Source organism: Bubalus bubalis, chromosome 21 (assembly GCF_019923935.1).
Source record: "Bubalus bubalis isolate 160015118507 breed Murrah chromosome 21, NDDB_SH_1, whole genome shotgun sequence".
NCBI classification, from domain to species: Eukaryota; Metazoa; Chordata; class Mammalia; order Artiodactyla; family Bovidae; genus Bubalus; species Bubalus bubalis.
The window spans coordinates 32,642,103-32,660,438 of record NC_059177.1 but is presented as its reverse complement, the minus strand read 5'-3'; the positions used below and the strand labels follow the sequence as shown (position 1 = coordinate 32,660,438).

At 40.9% G+C, this 18,336-nt stretch overlaps 1 protein-coding gene across 11 annotated transcripts in view; it reads right to left on the bottom strand.

Moving 5' to 3' along the window:
* The window catches only part of TAFA4 (TAFA chemokine like family member 4), a 180,068-nt gene that overhangs the window by 71,030 nt on the left and 90,702 nt on the right, over positions 1-18,336 (bottom strand). Inside the window, exon 1 of one of the 11 annotated variants that reach the window (XM_044933690.2) lies at positions 13,887-14,354. The exons of the other annotated variants lie outside the window; for them this stretch is intronic. Within the exon in view, the coding sequence (XP_044789625.2) occupies positions 13,887-13,986 (100 nt within the window). The 5' untranslated portion in view covers positions 13,987-14,354. Of the gene's footprint in view, positions 1-13,886; positions 14,355-18,336 lie in introns of those variants that run through there. 11 annotated transcript variants of the gene reach the window in all.

The following is an 18,336-nucleotide window of genomic DNA, read 5'->3' as shown; positions in this document are numbered from 1 at the left end:
GAGTTTGAGCAAACTCCAGGAGTAGAGCACAGGCAAGCCTGGCGTGCTGCAGTCCCACGGGGTCACAGAGTTGGACAAGACGTAGCAACTGAACAACAACAACAAAAAATCTAGATAATTTAGAAAGTCTATTCACAGGTGGAATTTGAATTCAAATTCTTTACATTAAATCCCTGTAGTTTGTGTGTGCAAGTGTTTTCCTGGAGCCCAGAAATCAATAGGGTGTATTAGATGCAAAGCAGCCATTGGGAGCTTCAGGATTTGCTGCAGGTACATATAATTAAGGAATATTGATGCACACTTACATCCATGATGTTTTTCTCAAAATAACAGGGTGGGGATTACATTATATTTTTACTCAACTGCAAAACAATGATAGCAGTTTAAGCAACACAGAAAGAAAGCTCTTCTAATTGATATCACCAGTTAGCTAACTTTTATATGCAGTTTAGCCTTCTCTAATTGACATTTTATAAATGGTAGCTGCTTCTAAGTGTTCCATTTTGATTCATACCAATCTGCTGGCATTACACATGAACTGGAAGAAAATGCGGAGCCTTCTGCTTCAAGTATCCTAATTTACATGCTGAATCAGAAGGTCAGAATGAATCTTTGTCATATTTAGAGCCCTATACATAGGCCCAGAAATAGAAGGCAGCATGTTGGTTTTGTTTTTGTTTTTTATTTTTTATTTTTTTGATGGCATGAAAGATAATTCCAAAAAAAAAAAAGGCTGCAAATCATCACTCAATGTGAACTCAATGGGAGTTTACAACAACAAAATCTACTGCGCTGGAAGATAAATACTATGGAAAGTGCTTTGGCATGAGGAGTATGGCTCTGTTTAAGTTGAAGATTCTTCTTCATTCTGATAGCAGTCGAGCAGCAGATGGCCTGAAGTTATCATAAATATGGAAGCCCCAGAAGTGCTCTGAAGAGCAGCCAAAACACAGCTCTGTTGAACAACACACAGCACAGAGAGAAGCGTCTGACACCTATAGAAGAAGGCAAATCCTGCCCCCAGACAGTACGGTTTCTAAGCAGAGCTTCTGACATGTCACCTAGCTTTCCCATACAGCAGTAAAGCATAGAGCAGCCCCATTTTTAAAAGCTTCCATGGCAAGGAAGTTAGCCTTTCTTTCAATTAAATTACCACATTTTTGCAACAAAGAACTTGAAATAGAATTTCAAGTGCTTTCTTCTTTGGAAACTTGCTGTCAAAATCGCAGCTTACTAGTAAGATGAAGAGCTGTACGTTGCAAAGGAGAACTCTAATAGGATGGTATGCTTCTGCTTAAGAGTAACTTTCCACCCTTCTCTAGGCCCTGTGATTTTTCCCCCTTGTTCCCATCTGGCTAAATGAGTACCTGAGATGCCACCCAAAGAGATCTTTATTGAAAATTCCCTTCACTGATGAATTACGAGAGTAGCTCACTTTATATCTGCAGCAGCTACAGCCATAGTATTTTGTAGTTACCAGGCTTCAATAAATAAACACATGTGAGATCCATCCATCTATTTGTTAATGCCTATTATGTGCTGTGCGAGATAACAAGAAATACAGGGATGAAAAATTTACAGAGAACAATACTCCTCTCCCTGTGTTCCTACAGAATTGGTTTAGACACTGTGGCCTTCTCACACTCAGTCCCCCAAATGGGAAAAGGAGGAACTGACTTGATTGGAGAAATAACGAGAATCCCAAATCCCTGGTCCACCGTTCGGTCCTGGGCAAGGCTGACTGATTCACAGTTGCTGCGCTGACGAAGGCCATGATCCCCCAAGATGCTGCAGTTGGGTTACTGGATGACTGTTCTCCCATATGCGAGTCCCACGGAGGAAACTCAGGGTCAGGAGGGAGCAATCAAGAAGTCCATCTGGGAATTTTCTGGCAATCCAGTGGTTAAGACTCACGCTTCCATTGCAGGGGACGCAGATTCAGTCCCTGGCGGGGAACTAAGATTCCTCATGCTGTGCAGTGCAGCCAAGTAATGAATAGAGAGCTGAAAAAGTCCACCTGGGTTAGAGGTCTCAGCCTCATTCTTCAACTTTGTTTTACTCTGTTAACATTAGAAGTAAAATTGATATTTTGATTTTTCTCTGCCTGTGTCTGCTTTTCAGAAGGTTCATTAAGTCGAAAAAAAAGATGGCTCTGACTCCTTCCAGCTCTCAAACCATAATAAGATTCCTGCCCTCAAGAAGCTCAGAGCCTTCCAGGATCTTTACTTCTGATTTTTTTTTTTCATATACACTATATATAATATAATTAAACCATGAGTAGAAATGAAAATCTAGCCCACTTTTCCAAGAAACATCAATTCAATTCAACCCTTTAAAGGAACTACAAGTCTATACACCTACAGACATCTAAGAACACAGTCTCCAATTAAGTCAATACACAAACGGCATTAGTTACATATAAAATATTATATAAGAAAATAAAAACAGAAAATTGAATACCTGGTGTCTTGGATTTAGGTGGCTTTAAGCACTTGGTAACAATCTAAACGCTGTTAAAAAAAAAAAAAAAAAAAACCAACTCATATGCCAGTGACCTGAGCAGTAGTTATTATAGAGTTTATGATCTGGTAATGAGAGGGCAGAGAAAAAAAAGACTTTCACCAGGAATGTTGTGCTTTCCAAGTAAGGAGAAAAAGTGTTTTGCTCAAATTCGACTAGTCGGTAGAGGACACTTTTCTACTGGTTTCCACACATAATTGTCTACTTTAAAAATTATCAAAGACAGAGAAAAGCAAATATTATCACTTACATATGGAATCTAAAATAATTATACAAATGAACATATACAAAACAGAAATAAAGAAAATTAATAAGCCCTTAGCCAGACTCATCAAGAAAAGAAGGGAGAGGATTCAAATCAATAAAATTATAAATGAAAAAGGAGAAGTTACAACAGACACCACAGAAATACAAAGAACCATAAGAGATTGCTGCAAGCAACTATATACCAAGAAAAACAGACAACCTAGAAAAATGGACAAATTCTTAGAAAGATACAACCTTCCAAGACTGAACCAGGAAGAAATGGGAAGTATGAACAGACCAATCACAAGTACTGAAATTGAAACTCTGGCTAAAAATCTTCCAACAAACAAAAATCCAGGGCAGGTGACTTCACAGACAATCATCAAGCATTTAGAGAAAAGGTAACACCCACACTTCTGAAACTGTTTCAAAAACTGCAGAGGGAGGAATACTACCAAGCTCATTCTATGAGACCATCATCACCATGATACCAAAACCAAACAAAGATATCACAGACACACACAAAATTACAGGTCTATATCACTGAGGTTAAAGCGTCTGCCTGCAATGCGGGAGACGGGTTCGATCCCTTGGTTGGGACGATCCCCTGGAGAAGGAAATGGCAACCCACTCCAGTACTCTTGCCTGGAGAATCCCATGGAGAGAGGAGCCTGGTAGGCTACAGTCCATGGGGTCCCAAAGACTTGGACACGACTGAGCGACTTCACTTTCACTTTCACCACTGATGAACACAGTTGCAAAAATCCTCAACAAAATACTAGCAAACCAAATACAACAACACATTAAAAGGATGATACACCTAGATCAAGCGGAATTTATCCCAGGGATCCAAGGATTCTTCAATATATGCAAATCAATCTATGTGATATACCACATTAACAAATTGAAGAATAAAAACCATATGATTGGGGTTTCCCTGGTGGTCCAATGGTTAAGAATCTGCTTTGCAATGCAGGGGACACCAGTTCGAGCCCTGGTCCAGGAAAATCCCGCACGCCGCAACTACTGAAGCTCATGCACCATACAGCCCATGCTCCACGACTGAAGCCTTTGCAATGAGAAGCCCACACAGCACAACAGAGAGCAGCCCCCGCTCTCCCCAACTAGGAAAAGCTCATGCACAGCAATGAAAACCTAACACATCCAAATATAAATTTTTTATAAAATCAATAAAAATATAAGCTATAAGGATATATTGTACCACATGGGGAATACAGCCAGTATTTTGCAGTAACTATGACTGGAGTATAACCTTTAAATATTGTGAATCTCTATATTTTACACCTGTAACTTACATAGTATTAGGTATCAACTATACTTCAATATAGAAAAGACAAAGACAAAAAAAAAAAAAACAGACCCACAGACATAGGAAACAAACTTATAGTTACCAAAGGGAAAAGGGGAGGAGGGTTATATTAGGAGCTTTGGATTAACAGATATACACTGCTGTATATGAAATAAACAGCAAAGGACCTATTTTATAGCACAAGGAACTATACATAACATTTTGTAATAACCTATAAGGGAAACAAATCTGAAAAAGAATATATGTATATATTCTACATAAGAGATGCTTGATAATAATCTATAATGGAAAATAATGTTTTAAAAAGCATATGCAAAATCACATATATGGGCTTTCCATGTGGCACAGCAGTAACAGTGGTAAAGAATCCAGCTGCCAATGCAGGAGATCCAAGAGACGTGGGTCCAATCCCTGAATTGGGAAGATCTTCTAGAAGAGGAAATGGCAGCCTACTCCAAGATTCTTGCCTGGGAAATCCCATGGACAGGAGACCCTGGCAGGATACAGTCCATGGGGTCACAAAGAGTCAGACAGGACTGAGCACACCCACACACAATCATATACATATGTATATATATTGAATCTGGAGAAGGCAATGGCAACCCACTCCAGTACTCTTGCCTGGGAAGTCCCATGGACCGAGGAGCCTGGTAGGCTACAATCTATGGGGTTTCGAAGAGTCAGACACAACTGAGCAACTTCACTTTCACTTTTACTTTCATCACTGATGAACACAGATGCAAAAATCCTCAACAAAATACTAGCAAACCAAATACAACAACACATTAAAAGGATGATACACCTAGATCAAGCGGAATTTATCCCAGGGATCCAAGGATTCTTCAATATATGCAAATCAATCTATGTGATATACCACATTAACAAATTGAAGAATAAAAACCATATGATTGGGGTTTCCCTGGCGGTCCAGTGGTTAAGAATCTGCTTTGCAATGCAGGGGACACCAGTTCGAGCCCTGGTCCAGGAAGATCCCGCACGCCGCAACTACTGAAGCTCATGCACCATACAGCCCATGCTCCACGACTGAAGCCTTTGCAATGAGAAGCCCACACAGCACAACAGAGAGCAGCCCCCACTCTCCCCAACTAGGGAAAGCTCATGCACAGCAATGAAAACCTAACACATCCAAATATAAATTTTTTATAAAATCAATAAAAATATAAGCTATAAGGATATATTGTACCACACGGGGAATACAGCCAATATTTTACAGTAACTATGACTTTAAAAATTGTGAATCTCTATATCTTACACCTGTAACTTACATAGTATTAGGTATCAACTATACAATGGCACCCCACTCCAGTACTCTTGCCTGGAAAATCCCAAGGCCAGAGGAGCCTGGTAGGCTGCAGTCCATGGGGTCGCCAAGAGTCAGACACGACTGAGCGACTTCACTTTCACTTTTCACTTTCATGCACTGGAGAAGGAAATGGCAACCCACTCCAGTGTTCTTGCCTGGAGAATCCCAGGGACGGAGGAGCCTGGTGGGCTGCAGTCCATGGGGTCACAGAGTCGGACACGACTGCAGCGACTTAGCAGCAGCAGCAGCATACTTCAATATAGAAAAGACAAAGACAAACAAACAAACAAAAAACAGACCCACAGACACAGGAAACAAACTTATGGTTACCAAAGGGAAAAGGGGAGGAGGGTTATATTAGGAGCTTTGGATTAACAGATATACACTGCTGCTGCTGCTAAGTCGCTTTAGTCGTGTCCGACTCTGTGCGACCCCATAGACGGCAGCCCACCAGGCTTCCCTGTCCCTGGGATTCTCCAGGCAAGAACACTGGAGTGGGTTGCCATTTCCTTCTCCAATGCGTGAAAGTGAAAAGTGAAAGTGAAGTCGCTCAGTCGTGTCTGACTCTAGCGACCCCATGGACTGCAGCCTACCAGGCTCCTCCATCCATGGGATCTTCCAGGCAAAGGTACTGGAGTGGGGTGCCATTGCCTTCTCTGAGATATACCCTACTGTATATGAAATAAACAGCAAAGGACCTATTTTATAGCACAAGGAACTATATGTAACATTTTGTAATAACCTATAAGGGAAACAAATCTGAAAAAGAATATATGTATATATTCTACATAAGATATGCTTGATATCTTATAATAATCTATAATGGAAAATAATGTTTTAAAAAGTATATGCATAATCACATATATGGGCTTTCCACGTGGCACAGCAGTAACAGTGGTAAAGAATCCAGCTGCCAATGCAGGAGATCCAAGAGACATGGGTTCAATCCCTGAATTGGGAAGATCTTCTAGAAGAGGAAATGGCAGCCTACTCCAAGATTCTTGCCTGGGAAATCCCATGGACAGGAGACCCTGGCAGGATACAGTCCATGGGGTCACAGCGAGTCAGACATGACTGAGCACACCCACACACAATCATATACATATGTATATATATTGAATCTGGAGAAGGCAATGGCAACCCACTCCAGTACTCTTGCCTGGGAAGTCCCATGGAAGGAGGAGCCTAGTAGGCTACAATCCATGGGGTCTCGAAGAGTCGGACACGACTGAGCAACTTCACTTTCACTTTTCACTTTCACGCACTGGAGAGGGAAATGGCAACCCACTCCAGTATTCTTGCCTGGAGAATCCCAGGGACAGGGGAGCCTGGCGGGCTGCCATCTATGGAGTCGCACAGAGTCGGACACGACTGACATGACTTAGCAGCATATATTGAATCACTTTGTTCTACTCTTGAAATTAATACCGCACTGTAAATCAACAATATTTCAATTTTTAAAAAAATTAAAAACTTTAAAAAAATGTCAAAAGCAACAAATGAGAAAAAACTGTTTTAATTCAAGTGACTTTTCTAAAGAAGAAACAATCCCTCCTGATTTTGTCATTCCAGGTTACCTATCTAAAACCTCACATTATATATTCTGTGGTTAAATTTTTGTTATTGTTACAAAAAGCTTACAATCCAGGACTTGGCCAAGAGTATATAACACTCTCAGTTCATTTTAGTTCAGTTGCTCAGTCGTGTCCGACTCTTTGAGACCCCATGAATCGCAGAACACCAGGCCTCCCTGTCCATCACCAACTCCCGGAGTTCACCCAAACTCCTGTCCATCGAGTCGGTGATGCCATCCAGCCATCTCATCCTCTGTTGTCCCTTTCTCCTCCTGTCCCCAATTCCTCCCAGCATCAGTCTTTTCCAATGAGTCAACTCTTCACATGAGGTGGCCCAAGTACTGGAGTTTCAGCTTTTGCATCATTCCTTCCAAAGAACACCCAGGACTTATCTCCTTTAGAATAGACTGGTTGGATCTCCTTGCAGTCCAAGGGACTCTCAAGAGTCTTCTCCAACACCACACTTCAAAAGCATCAATTCTTCGGCACTCAGCTTTCTTCACAGTCCAACTCTCACATCCATACATGACCACAGGAAAAACCATAGCCTTGACTAGACGGACCTTTGTTGGCAAAGTAATGTCTCTGCTTTTGAATATGCTGTCTAGGTTGGTCATAACTTTCCTTCCAAGGAGTAAGCATCTTTTAATTTCATGGCTGCAGTCACCATCTGTAGTGATTTTGGAGCTGAGAAAAATAAAGTCTGACACTGTTTCCCCATCTATTTCCCATGAAGTGATGGGACCGGATGCCATGATCTTCATTTTCTGAATGTTGAGAGCTTTAAGCCAACTTTTTCACTCTCCTCTTTCGCTTTCATCAAGAGGCTTTTTAGTTCCTCTTCACTTTCTGCCATACAACACTCTGAAGATATACAAATGTCACCAATATTCATTCAGTAGTTGTTCACTGAGTGCTAAGGTGTATCAGAAATTGTTCTGGGAGCTGGGGATGAGAAAGGGAACCAGCTTTGATCTGGAAGGTTTCTGCTCATCAAGAAAAGAGAACACGGGAAGCCTCAGTAAATTTTAAGCTTTTGCCCAGAAAGTTCACAAGTCATTTCCACTCAGATTTCACTGGCCAAAGAAAAGCACATGACCAAACATTATGTCAATGAGACAGGAAAAAGAGGGGCAACAAATATTTTCAAATAAAATTAAAATCAATAGTGATTGAATCGACTTGCATAGCTCGTGATCACTTCCAAGGCATACTCTCAAATCTCCAGAGGACTGCACAAGTTCCATGGTCAGCAACAAGCCATTTCTGTGAGGCAGACCTCACTTAATTGCATTTTGCAGGCACTGTGTTTTCTACAGACTGAAGCTTTGTGGCAATTGTGTATCAAGCAGATCTATAGGCACCATTTTTCCAACAATGTCTGCTGACTTTGTATCTTTGTCGCATTTTGGTAATTTTTGCAATATTTGACACTTTTTCATTATTATTGTTTTTGTTATGGTGATCTGTGGACAGTGATCTTTGCTGTGACCATTGAAAAATGATGATGACTCGATGAGGGCTCAGAGAATGGTTAGCGGTTTTTTTTAGCAAGTATGTATTTTTAACGTAAGGTATGTGCATTATTCTTTTTAGACAATGCTATCTACTGTACACTTAACAGACCACAGTACAATGTAAACAAAATTTTTATATGTGTTGGAAAACCAAAAGATTTGTGTGACTTTCGTAATTGCAATCTTTATTGCAGTGGTCTGGAACTAAACCTATATGATCTTTCAGTTTTGCCTGTATTCTGTTCTGGTATGATGATAGCATTAGATTTGTATATTTTAAAGTATAAACTGAAACCCCAAAAACACAGTTGATCCATATGAATAACAACCAATAACATCTCTTTTGGATTGCCAGTTTGTGAACTCAGTTAACCAATGCAATAAAATTCTAGTACAACAAAGTAATTTGGACATGGATTCAAAGTTCTATTTTAAATCCACTAAAATCCAACTTTAAATAAAGTTCTATTTTAAAACTATTAACAGCATGGCATTTAGAGTTATTTATCTAGAAATATAATTTGTTGCCAACATAATTTGGTTGCTTCTTTTAGGCAGTTCTGAAATATACAATTTTGATATGGTAAGATATAAAATATTACTAAATCTCACTATATGTACAAAGTTAGAAACAACATAAACCCTTCACAATTAAAGGTAAAGGATTTCATTTCAAAGTTTGTGAGCTATGGAAACTATCAACAGTTTGCACTGCACCATATAAAGTTGCCAATACAGACTTTGTTAACATTGTGGAAACCAATTCTGCCAATTATTTTACTGACTATTTTGGCTGTTGTTTTTAACAGTCAATACTTACAGATTAAATTTTTAAAAAATCTATAATAATGTCACCCATACATTCACTGATGCTGAAAAAACACAGACTGAAAAAAAAAAATCAATAGCTTTTGAACCACTGCCAACATATACCATGCTGTTAATTTAAGAACAAACTCTGAGCCATTAGAAATAATACTAAGGAAATACTCATAGCATCGAAACAATAAGACATGATGGCTGTAGATTTATGGTCCATGAAGGCAACCCCATTTGATTTTTTCTTCCAGAAGAAAATAAGTCTCGGATGCATTGTGCATCGTGAATTATGTGATTTCTTTAGGTACCACTCCTCACAAAAAACCCCACTGCCACTCTGAATTTTAAACCTTGCCATAAAGAGTGAATCCATGAAGCCATATTCCCAATAACTATGCTTCATTGGGGTGTTTTGCCCCTATGTAACTTTTTATCTGAAAAACAAATGAGAAAATATTGGCTGTTTAAACCATGCTAAGTACCTAACAGCTCTCTTCTTCTATTTCAAGACATGGCTGTCAAGTCCATCACTTACAAAGATACTTGCCAGTCCTCCAGTCAATCTGCAATGGAAACTGCCAGCAGAAAAGCTCTACTGTTATTAACTCTGCAATCCTGTTGAGCCTCTTGTTAACAAAATAAAAATGTATTATGCTCGCTCTTGTTATATGGCAGGTGTGGACAGCTTTGAAAAGCTACATGTTTATACAGCTGTCTTTCTAAATTATCCAGTGAGAATACTGACTTTTCCAAAAGGGTAATCCAAATGGTGAGAAGGGGGTAAAAGGTTCTTGAGTCAAGCCAATTTGACAACCATGAGCATGCCTACTATGTGCAAAGCCATGTTTCAGATTTAAGCCTACAACTCTCACCAAACAAGCTATTGGATGTGCTATCCCATGAGCTCCTCTCTCTGGTTGGAGCTCTCTCCTTCAACTCTGGTTGAAGCTCACCTGTGGATACTGCTCCGTGACAATGGTCAGTACCATTTCGAGACCATCCTGCTCATTCTTGGTCAAGAATAGTTCTCTGACCACTGTTAAATACCCAGAATTTCCTCTAAGAGGCAACTTCACTGAAATTCTTGCAACACTACTCATTCCTTTCATTGTGTTTCATGCTTTGCTAATATGGAATTAATTTCACTCTCATCACCCTATCCTACTGTTTATTGATAGGTCTTCTCTTCTGGTAAGTCAGCTTTACAAAAAAAAATGTTTCAAATCATGAAGCCCAAATAAATTCAGTTGGGTTTACAATAATGGTTTTGGCCTTTCCCAAATGAAACAGAGCAGTCATTTCCTCATTCTAACAGACCTATCACCCCTCTATCCTCAAGCATTTACAGAATACACACACTGAGTCTTGCTAGAAGTACTAAGATCTTGAAGTTTCACTATACTGCCTTGTGGTCTTACAACACTGTCCTTCCCAGGGATTCTCACCTGAGGACCTCAGGAGGTCCCAAGGAGGGACCCAAGGAGGTCCACAGAGAGAAATGGAGCTTGGGAGACTTGGCAAGTGAACCAGGATGCGGGCGGGGGAAAGTTACATTTTCACTGCACTAATCTTGAACTGCAATCTAGCAGTTCCTCCAATGATGAGGCAATGAAATGCAATAATATCAGAGGTACCTGAGGTTTTATCACCAAAAGAAATCACGAAGATTTTCATCTCACATTTCAGCTTTTGCAGATATGCTGAAATACCATTTATGCTCATTACTATTTCAAAAGTACAGTAGATTTAAGGCCTTACACAAGATCTTTTTTGATGTGTTACTAAGGTTCAAACATTAATTTAACACAACACTTGAGTTTTATATATATATATATATATATATTTGACAAGCATGATTCAATATACTGGGTTTTCTGGGTTGCGGTACTGACTTTATGAATTAAAAAAATAATTATGAGAATCATCCACAGGCTTTACATAATGTGCTGCCAAAGGGGTGCATGGTTCAGAAAAAGAACCAAACGAAGTGCAGTACAGTGATGGTATCTGAGTATGGGTGAGCACCCAAAGCTTGGAAAGGGTAACTTACTTTAGCAACTCTAAGCTTTAAGTTACTGTAAATTACTCCAGAAATAATAGTAACAACAACAGCAACCACAATACAGAGAATGCTTACTGAATTGGTTTCCTATTACTGCTGTACTACAAATCATCTCAAATTCAGTGGCTTAAAACAACACAAGCATTATCTTTCTGAGCTGGATCTCTCAGAAATCCAAAATGGGTCTAATGGGTCAAAATCGAAATGTCAGCGGCATTTGTGTTTGTTCTGAAAGCTCGAGGGGTGAAGCTGTTTCCCTGCCTTCTCCAGCTTCTATGAGCTGCCCGTGTGCTTATGTGTCTGTGTGTGCGTGCTGATGTGTGTGTGCATGCTGATGTGTGCGTGTGTGCTTAGCTGCTCGGTCATATCTGACTCTGCAACCCCAAGGACTATATCCTGTCAGGCTCCTCTGTCCACAGGATTTCCCAAGCAAGAATACTGGAGTGGGTAGCCATTCTCTTCTCCAGGGGATCTTCCTGACCCAGGGATCGAACCCAGGTCTCCTGCATTGCAGGCGGTTTCTTTACCTGGGAAGGCAGGGAAGCCCTGCCTTATATCCAGATGCTTTATATCCAGATTCCCTTGTACTTTACCCTCCAGACTTGCTGTCCCATGCTCTCTAGACCAACTCCCATTTATACCTGGATGCAAAGTTTAATGCTTCCTTCATGGCTCTCGAATGCCTGGTACTTTCATTGTTATGTCCCTGAATTTTATGTTAATTCATCCATTATTAACTTGTATTACTGTACAAACTTCAGCATGGGGGGCAAACAAGAGCAGAGACTTAGCAGCTTCTTTATCCTTCAATGAACGTGGCCCCCATAATGCATAAGAATGAAAATGCAACCTTTGAAGGGAATGACTTTCAATATCTCAGGCCTTTCAGGGACTCTCAGGCCGATTCAATGACCGTCTCCACTCACTGGTACAAGGCTTTGTCTTGGAATCTATTGGGGACACAGAAAGGCACCTGTCCCTGCTCACACACTGTTTATAACATAAGGGATGGGAGAGGGAATAAGTAGAAATCAACCAGTGCAAACATGACTCTTCAATAGAGGGGGGATTTAGTCAGTGACCCAGGCTTTAGGTCAGCATCATGAAGGGGCTTTTAATAAGCAAACAGATCAAACCAGTAGGACCTTTAGAACAGGCAGGGAGCTCTGCAGAATGAAAAGGGTTTTGCAGTTGAGTGAAGGCTGTGGGACAGAAATGATGGTGTAGTTCAGAGAGAAGTTTTGTTGGGGCTGAAGCAAGGCAGTGAGTTAGGAAAAGAACACTGGACTTGGAATTGGAAGGCTGACGTTTGAGGACCAGTTCTGCCACTACCTGTGGAACCACAAACTCTCCATCATCTCAAGTTCTGTCACCCATAACAAGGGATAAAAGAAAGGCTATTCAGGGAGGTGGTTTACAAAAATAAAATAACTAAGCCTGTGTAGATGTTGACCTGAATTTGAGGGCAGAACCCCATCAAAAAAGTCTCACTGGGAGGCAAGGAGACTCAGTCTGCTCTGAAGACGCTCAAGAGTCAGGAAAACCCATGTTTCTTCTGAAGACTCAATACTTTTTACTGCAAACTCTTTCTTACTCAGTAATATGAGAGCAACAAGGTATGAGAAGAAGTAACAGGTCCTTATTATTTCAGAAGATTCCCATTTTAAAGGACTTTATTTCTCAAAAGACCATAGAATAATCACAGATCCAGCGGATGACCATAGAGATCAGAGTCTAGAATTTTCCACAACTGAGACCTGACTTTGTATGAAATACATCACCCAGACTTACGGCTGCATGTCTCTCTAAGAAGTCCCAATAAAAATGCCAATGTCAAGATGATTTTGAATCTTTGAAGCATTCAGGCACTTGGGAATAAAAGTGAGAGTAAAAAGTTTTCCTAAAAATAAATCCAATGATAATGAACAGTCACAGTCTTTTATGTTTAAATTGCATGTAAATATTCAATGTGGTTTTTTTCTTAATTCTTTTGTGACGTGAATACAAGTTTCTCTTAAAATGACATATACTCTGAACACCCCATCAACAATAACAAAAACAAATGTTTTCATGTCTATAGTTTAAAAAATAAAATGATCACCCCTTTGATAGTTCATTTCTTTGGAAGACATAGGAGAGGAATTAGACTAGTGTCAAGTGTACAGAGAGGTCTTCCCATTCCAAGCTACATGATATTAGGTAAAGCAACATCTTTAAGCAAGTGCTGCCTCATCTGTAAAATGGTAATAAAGATGTGAAGATCACTTGAAACAGTAAGTGTGAAGAATCTAACATTCAGTTAGATATGTGTTCCCAACTCCTGATACTCCGTTACCTAAGTTAATGCACACCCTGGCTTCTCTCTCCAAACCTCTGGAGCCCCATCTCTGGAGGAAGAAGAATGACTTATGCAGCTGACTGATGGGCAAGTTCAAGAAGGAAGTGTACATTCAAAAGTCTGTCTGTGGTAAGCGTTCATTTAGAATCCACTTACCTGAGTGCAGGCTAACATTCTGATCTGCTCGGTACCTCCACACGAGAAGGGACCCATCCCTGAAAATGTCCATCTTGACCATGCCTGGTGGAAAATCCATGTGATTCAAAAGTAAAGTATGGGCAAGTCCACTTTGCCATAGACTCAAAGCCACATTCTCTAATCCTGCCGTTATGAGCAATAAAGTTGAAATTTCAACTCTGTAACTATATAGCTTTTGTTTTCATGTATCACTTGGTTCTGAATGCAGACATGCGTGAAAAAGAAGGTTCTTTACTGTTTTCGTACACTCAAATAAAAGGCACTCAATCCTAATGACTCTTACCAGCATCACAGCGTCTTCCAAACCCTCCCCACGATCTTCGCCACCACACACCCGGGTACCTTCCTGACCTCTTCATCTGAGGGCATCAGCATTTCCACTCAACATACCCCAAGTCAAACTCCTGATTTCCACATCCACCCCCAGCCCCTGTTCCCCCCATACACTCCCTCATCTTAGCAGCAGCATTACCTCCCTTCTGGTTGCTCAAGCCCAATATATTTGCCTCATCCTTGATCCCTCTCTCTCACCATCTACATTCCACCTGTCAGCAAAATTGCATCGGCTCCACTGCACAACATTTTCAGAGTTTATTAAATCTCTACTGCTACCACCCTCATCCAAGCTACCCACATTTCTTGCCGGAATTTATTTCAATAGCCCCCTAAGTGGTCACCCTGTTCTGGTTCTTGCTCTTCTACTTACCAATATAGCACAAGAGTGGTGCTTTTCAAGTGCTAGTCAGACCCTGTCGCCCTGCTCAAAACCCTCCAACATTAGAACAGCCTGGAGGTTCCTTAAAAAACTGAAAAGAGAGCTAGCACATAATCCAGCAATCCCACTCCTGGGCATATAGCCAGAGAAAACCACAATTCAAAAGAGACACGCACTTCAGTGTTCACTGCAGGTCTATTTATAATAGCCAGGACATGAAACAACCTGAATGTCCATCAACAGAAGAAAGGATAAAGAAGATGTGGTACATTATACGATGGAATGTTACCCAGCCATAAAAAGGAATCAAATTGTGCCATTTGCAGAGATGTGGATAGATCTACGTCTATGTGATAGACTGTCACAGAGAGCAAAGTTAAGTCAGAAAGAGGAAAACAAATATCATACATTAACACATACATGTGGAATCTAGAAAAATGGTATAGATCTTATTTGCAAAGCAGAAACGAAGACATAGAGAACAACATTATGGATACCAAGGTGGGGGGTGCGGAATAGATTGAGAGATTGGGATTGACATATATACATTATTGATACAATGCATAAAACAGATAGTAAGAACATACTGTATAGCACAGGGAACTCTACCCAATGCTCTGTGGTGACCTAAATGGGAAGGAATTCCAAAAAGGAGAGGGCATACTTAAACACATTGGTTCCCCTGGTGGCTCAGATGGTAAAGAACCTGCCTGCAATGCAGCAGACCTGGGTTTGATCCCTGGGTTGGGAAGATCCCCTGGAGAAGTGAATGACAACCTACTCCAGTGTTCTGGCCTGAAGAATTACAAGAACAGAGGAGCCTGGTGGGCTACAGTCCATAGGGTCTCAAAGAGTCAGATACAACTGAGCGACTAACACTTTCACATAAACAAATAGCTGATTCACTTTGCTGTACAGCAGACATTAACACAACATCGTGAAGGAACTATACTCCAACTAAAAAAAAAAACCTCCAAAATCTTGCATCTCATTCAGGGGAGAAGCCAAAGTCTTCACAATGGCCCATGAGGCCCAAAACTGTCTGCATCTCCATCCAGGGGTGGCAAGTGCCGTACTCACTCCACTGAACCCTCTCTTCCTCCACCTCCTCTCTCACAGCCTTCACATTTGCCATGCGCCCCACCTGGAACACTGGCTCCCACGTATCCTCAGGTCTTTATCTAAGGGGTACCCCCATCAAAGCCTCCCCAATGGCCCTATATGAAATAACTACCTACCCCACACCCACCCTGCTCCCCAGATCCCTTGAATCTGGGATTTTTCTCCTTAGAACTGGTAACCATCTGATGTTCACTTTTTCGGTCCATTGACTATCTCTCTTAATGCACTAGGATTAAAAACAACTCGAAGGCAGACTTTGCCTAGAATGAGAATGCTATCTGACACACAGTCAGTATGCAAATATTTGTGGAATGAATGAATGAGGTCAAGGTATATGATAGGAACAAATATATTTCTTCCTTGCTGGCTGGCTCCTGCAAGGCCTAATGATAATATCATGAATAAATAAATACCCAGACTGTACAGTTTCAATTTCTCCATCGAAGGTAAACTAGTCAAGTTAGTTGTACAAGTGCAGTACAAAAGCAACACTTTTGAGAGAAATCTCATTATGAAGCTTAGACGTCAGGGGGCAGTCTTGCATGGGCACAAAGTGAGCTCAGAGGTGACACCATTAGGTCACCTGAAGCAAGAAGGCTTAGAAACGATAAAGAGCTCGATACAACTTCTCAAGTCAGTCTCTTTGTAGCTTTAGTAGGTGTACCTTCCCCTCTTGCTGCCTTAGGATAAAAACCCTGACCCCCAGCCTTGCAGCAGCATCTCTAGTAAATTCCACCTCAAGCAGTCATTCGGTTTTCTTCTCATATCCTTCTTCAAAAATTATTTGTGACGCTTTCAACACACCTGCCAACTGCCCTTCCTTGAGTCAGAAGCACCTTGTGCCAATTACAGTGTTTTTCTAACAATATGCAATACTATTACCAAGAAACTCATTCTAGCAAGATCTATGGATTTCATTGCAAAAATCTTATTAAGTGTCCTAAAATGAGAAACTCCAAAGAAGAACAAAGAAGAGGGTCCCTCTTGTTGGGCCCCTTTTTCTTCCGATTGGTGACTTGACTATTGACATTTTGGAGGAAATCCCTACAAGAAGAAGACAGGAGTTTTGTCTGGGATCTCTTGCCCCAAGAATAGTCCTTGATTCCTCCATTCACCAGGAGATTTGTCAAAACACAATTTTATTCACAATGTTGAAAAGGGACTGAAGACTTAAAATTAAGAGGCGGGTAGCACGACTGAGCGACTTCCCTTTCACTTTTCACTTTCATGCACTGGAGAAGGAAATGGCAACCCACTCCAGTGTTCTTGCCTGGAGAATCCCAGGGATGGGGGAGCCTGGTGGGCTACCGTCTATGGGGTTGCACAGAATCGGACACGACTGAAGTGACTTAGCAGCAGCAGCAGCAGTATCTGCTGGAAGCTACAAGGTCACAATTTCGGTCCCTGCAAATCGTCTTTTATCTAACTTTAGTGCACTGCTCAGAATGAAAGAGCCTGAGTGTAGAACAACCTGGTTCCTAGGACTTGCACTCAGGGTCACTAACTGTATAATGGGTTGCATCACTTTACATAGAAAACCCCCTTCCCATAAAACACTATTATTAGAAGTGGGAAATCATGAAATAGCCATTCATTCAATAAATGTTCACTGAACTGTGAACTACTTACTGTGTTCCAAGCCCTCTTCCAGGCAGTGAGGATACAGAGAGAACCAAAGGTATAAATTCCTGCCCTCATGAAGTCTCCATTCTATTTGTCCTTCAAAAGAAAAGTTATTTTCAAAGCAAGTTTCATTGCTAATATGGAACCCACCTTGTACAGTATAAGAAACACTCACATGGGAGCCCAGAAGTCGGAGGAGCTCAAGTCTCAACTCTCCCATGTGGTAGCTGTGAATGTTCCTTATTTAACCTTCCAGAACTATTTTTGCATATGCTACCAGGAAACAAATGAATGAAACCACCCACCAAATGACTTGTCATATGGAAGATGCTCAATAATTCTGAAGAACAGTGATATTAATTGGTATGATTTTCTTAACACAGAATTGGCAAATCATAGCCCTCAGACCAAGTCTGACTGGCCTCCTGTTTTTGCAAATAAAGTTTTATTGGGACACAGCCACACCACCATTCATTTATGTATAATCTATGGCTCCTTTGGCACTACAGGCTGAGTTGAGTAGTTGAGACAGAGGTTTTACGACCCGCAAAGCCTAATATTTTTACTTCCTCATCCTTTAGGGAAAAAAAATTTGACAGCCCCTGCTCTAATCCCCTGTTATACTGAATGAGCTTCAAGAACAGATACCACCAACCTGGTAGCTTATTTGAAATGCAGAATCTGAGCTTCCACTCCAAAACTGAATCAGAATCTACATTGTAACAAGATCCCCAAGTGGGATTCCATGACATGGAAGCCTGGGAAACACTGCCATGGAGTGTTGCATGATGATAGAAATACCCATGCCCTGCTGCTAAGCTGCTACTGCTAAGTCGCTTCAGTCGTGTTGACTCTGTGCGACCCCATAGACGGCAGCCCACCAGGGCTGAGATTCTCCAGGCAAGAACACTGGAGTGGGTTGCCATTTCCTTCTCCAACACATGAAAG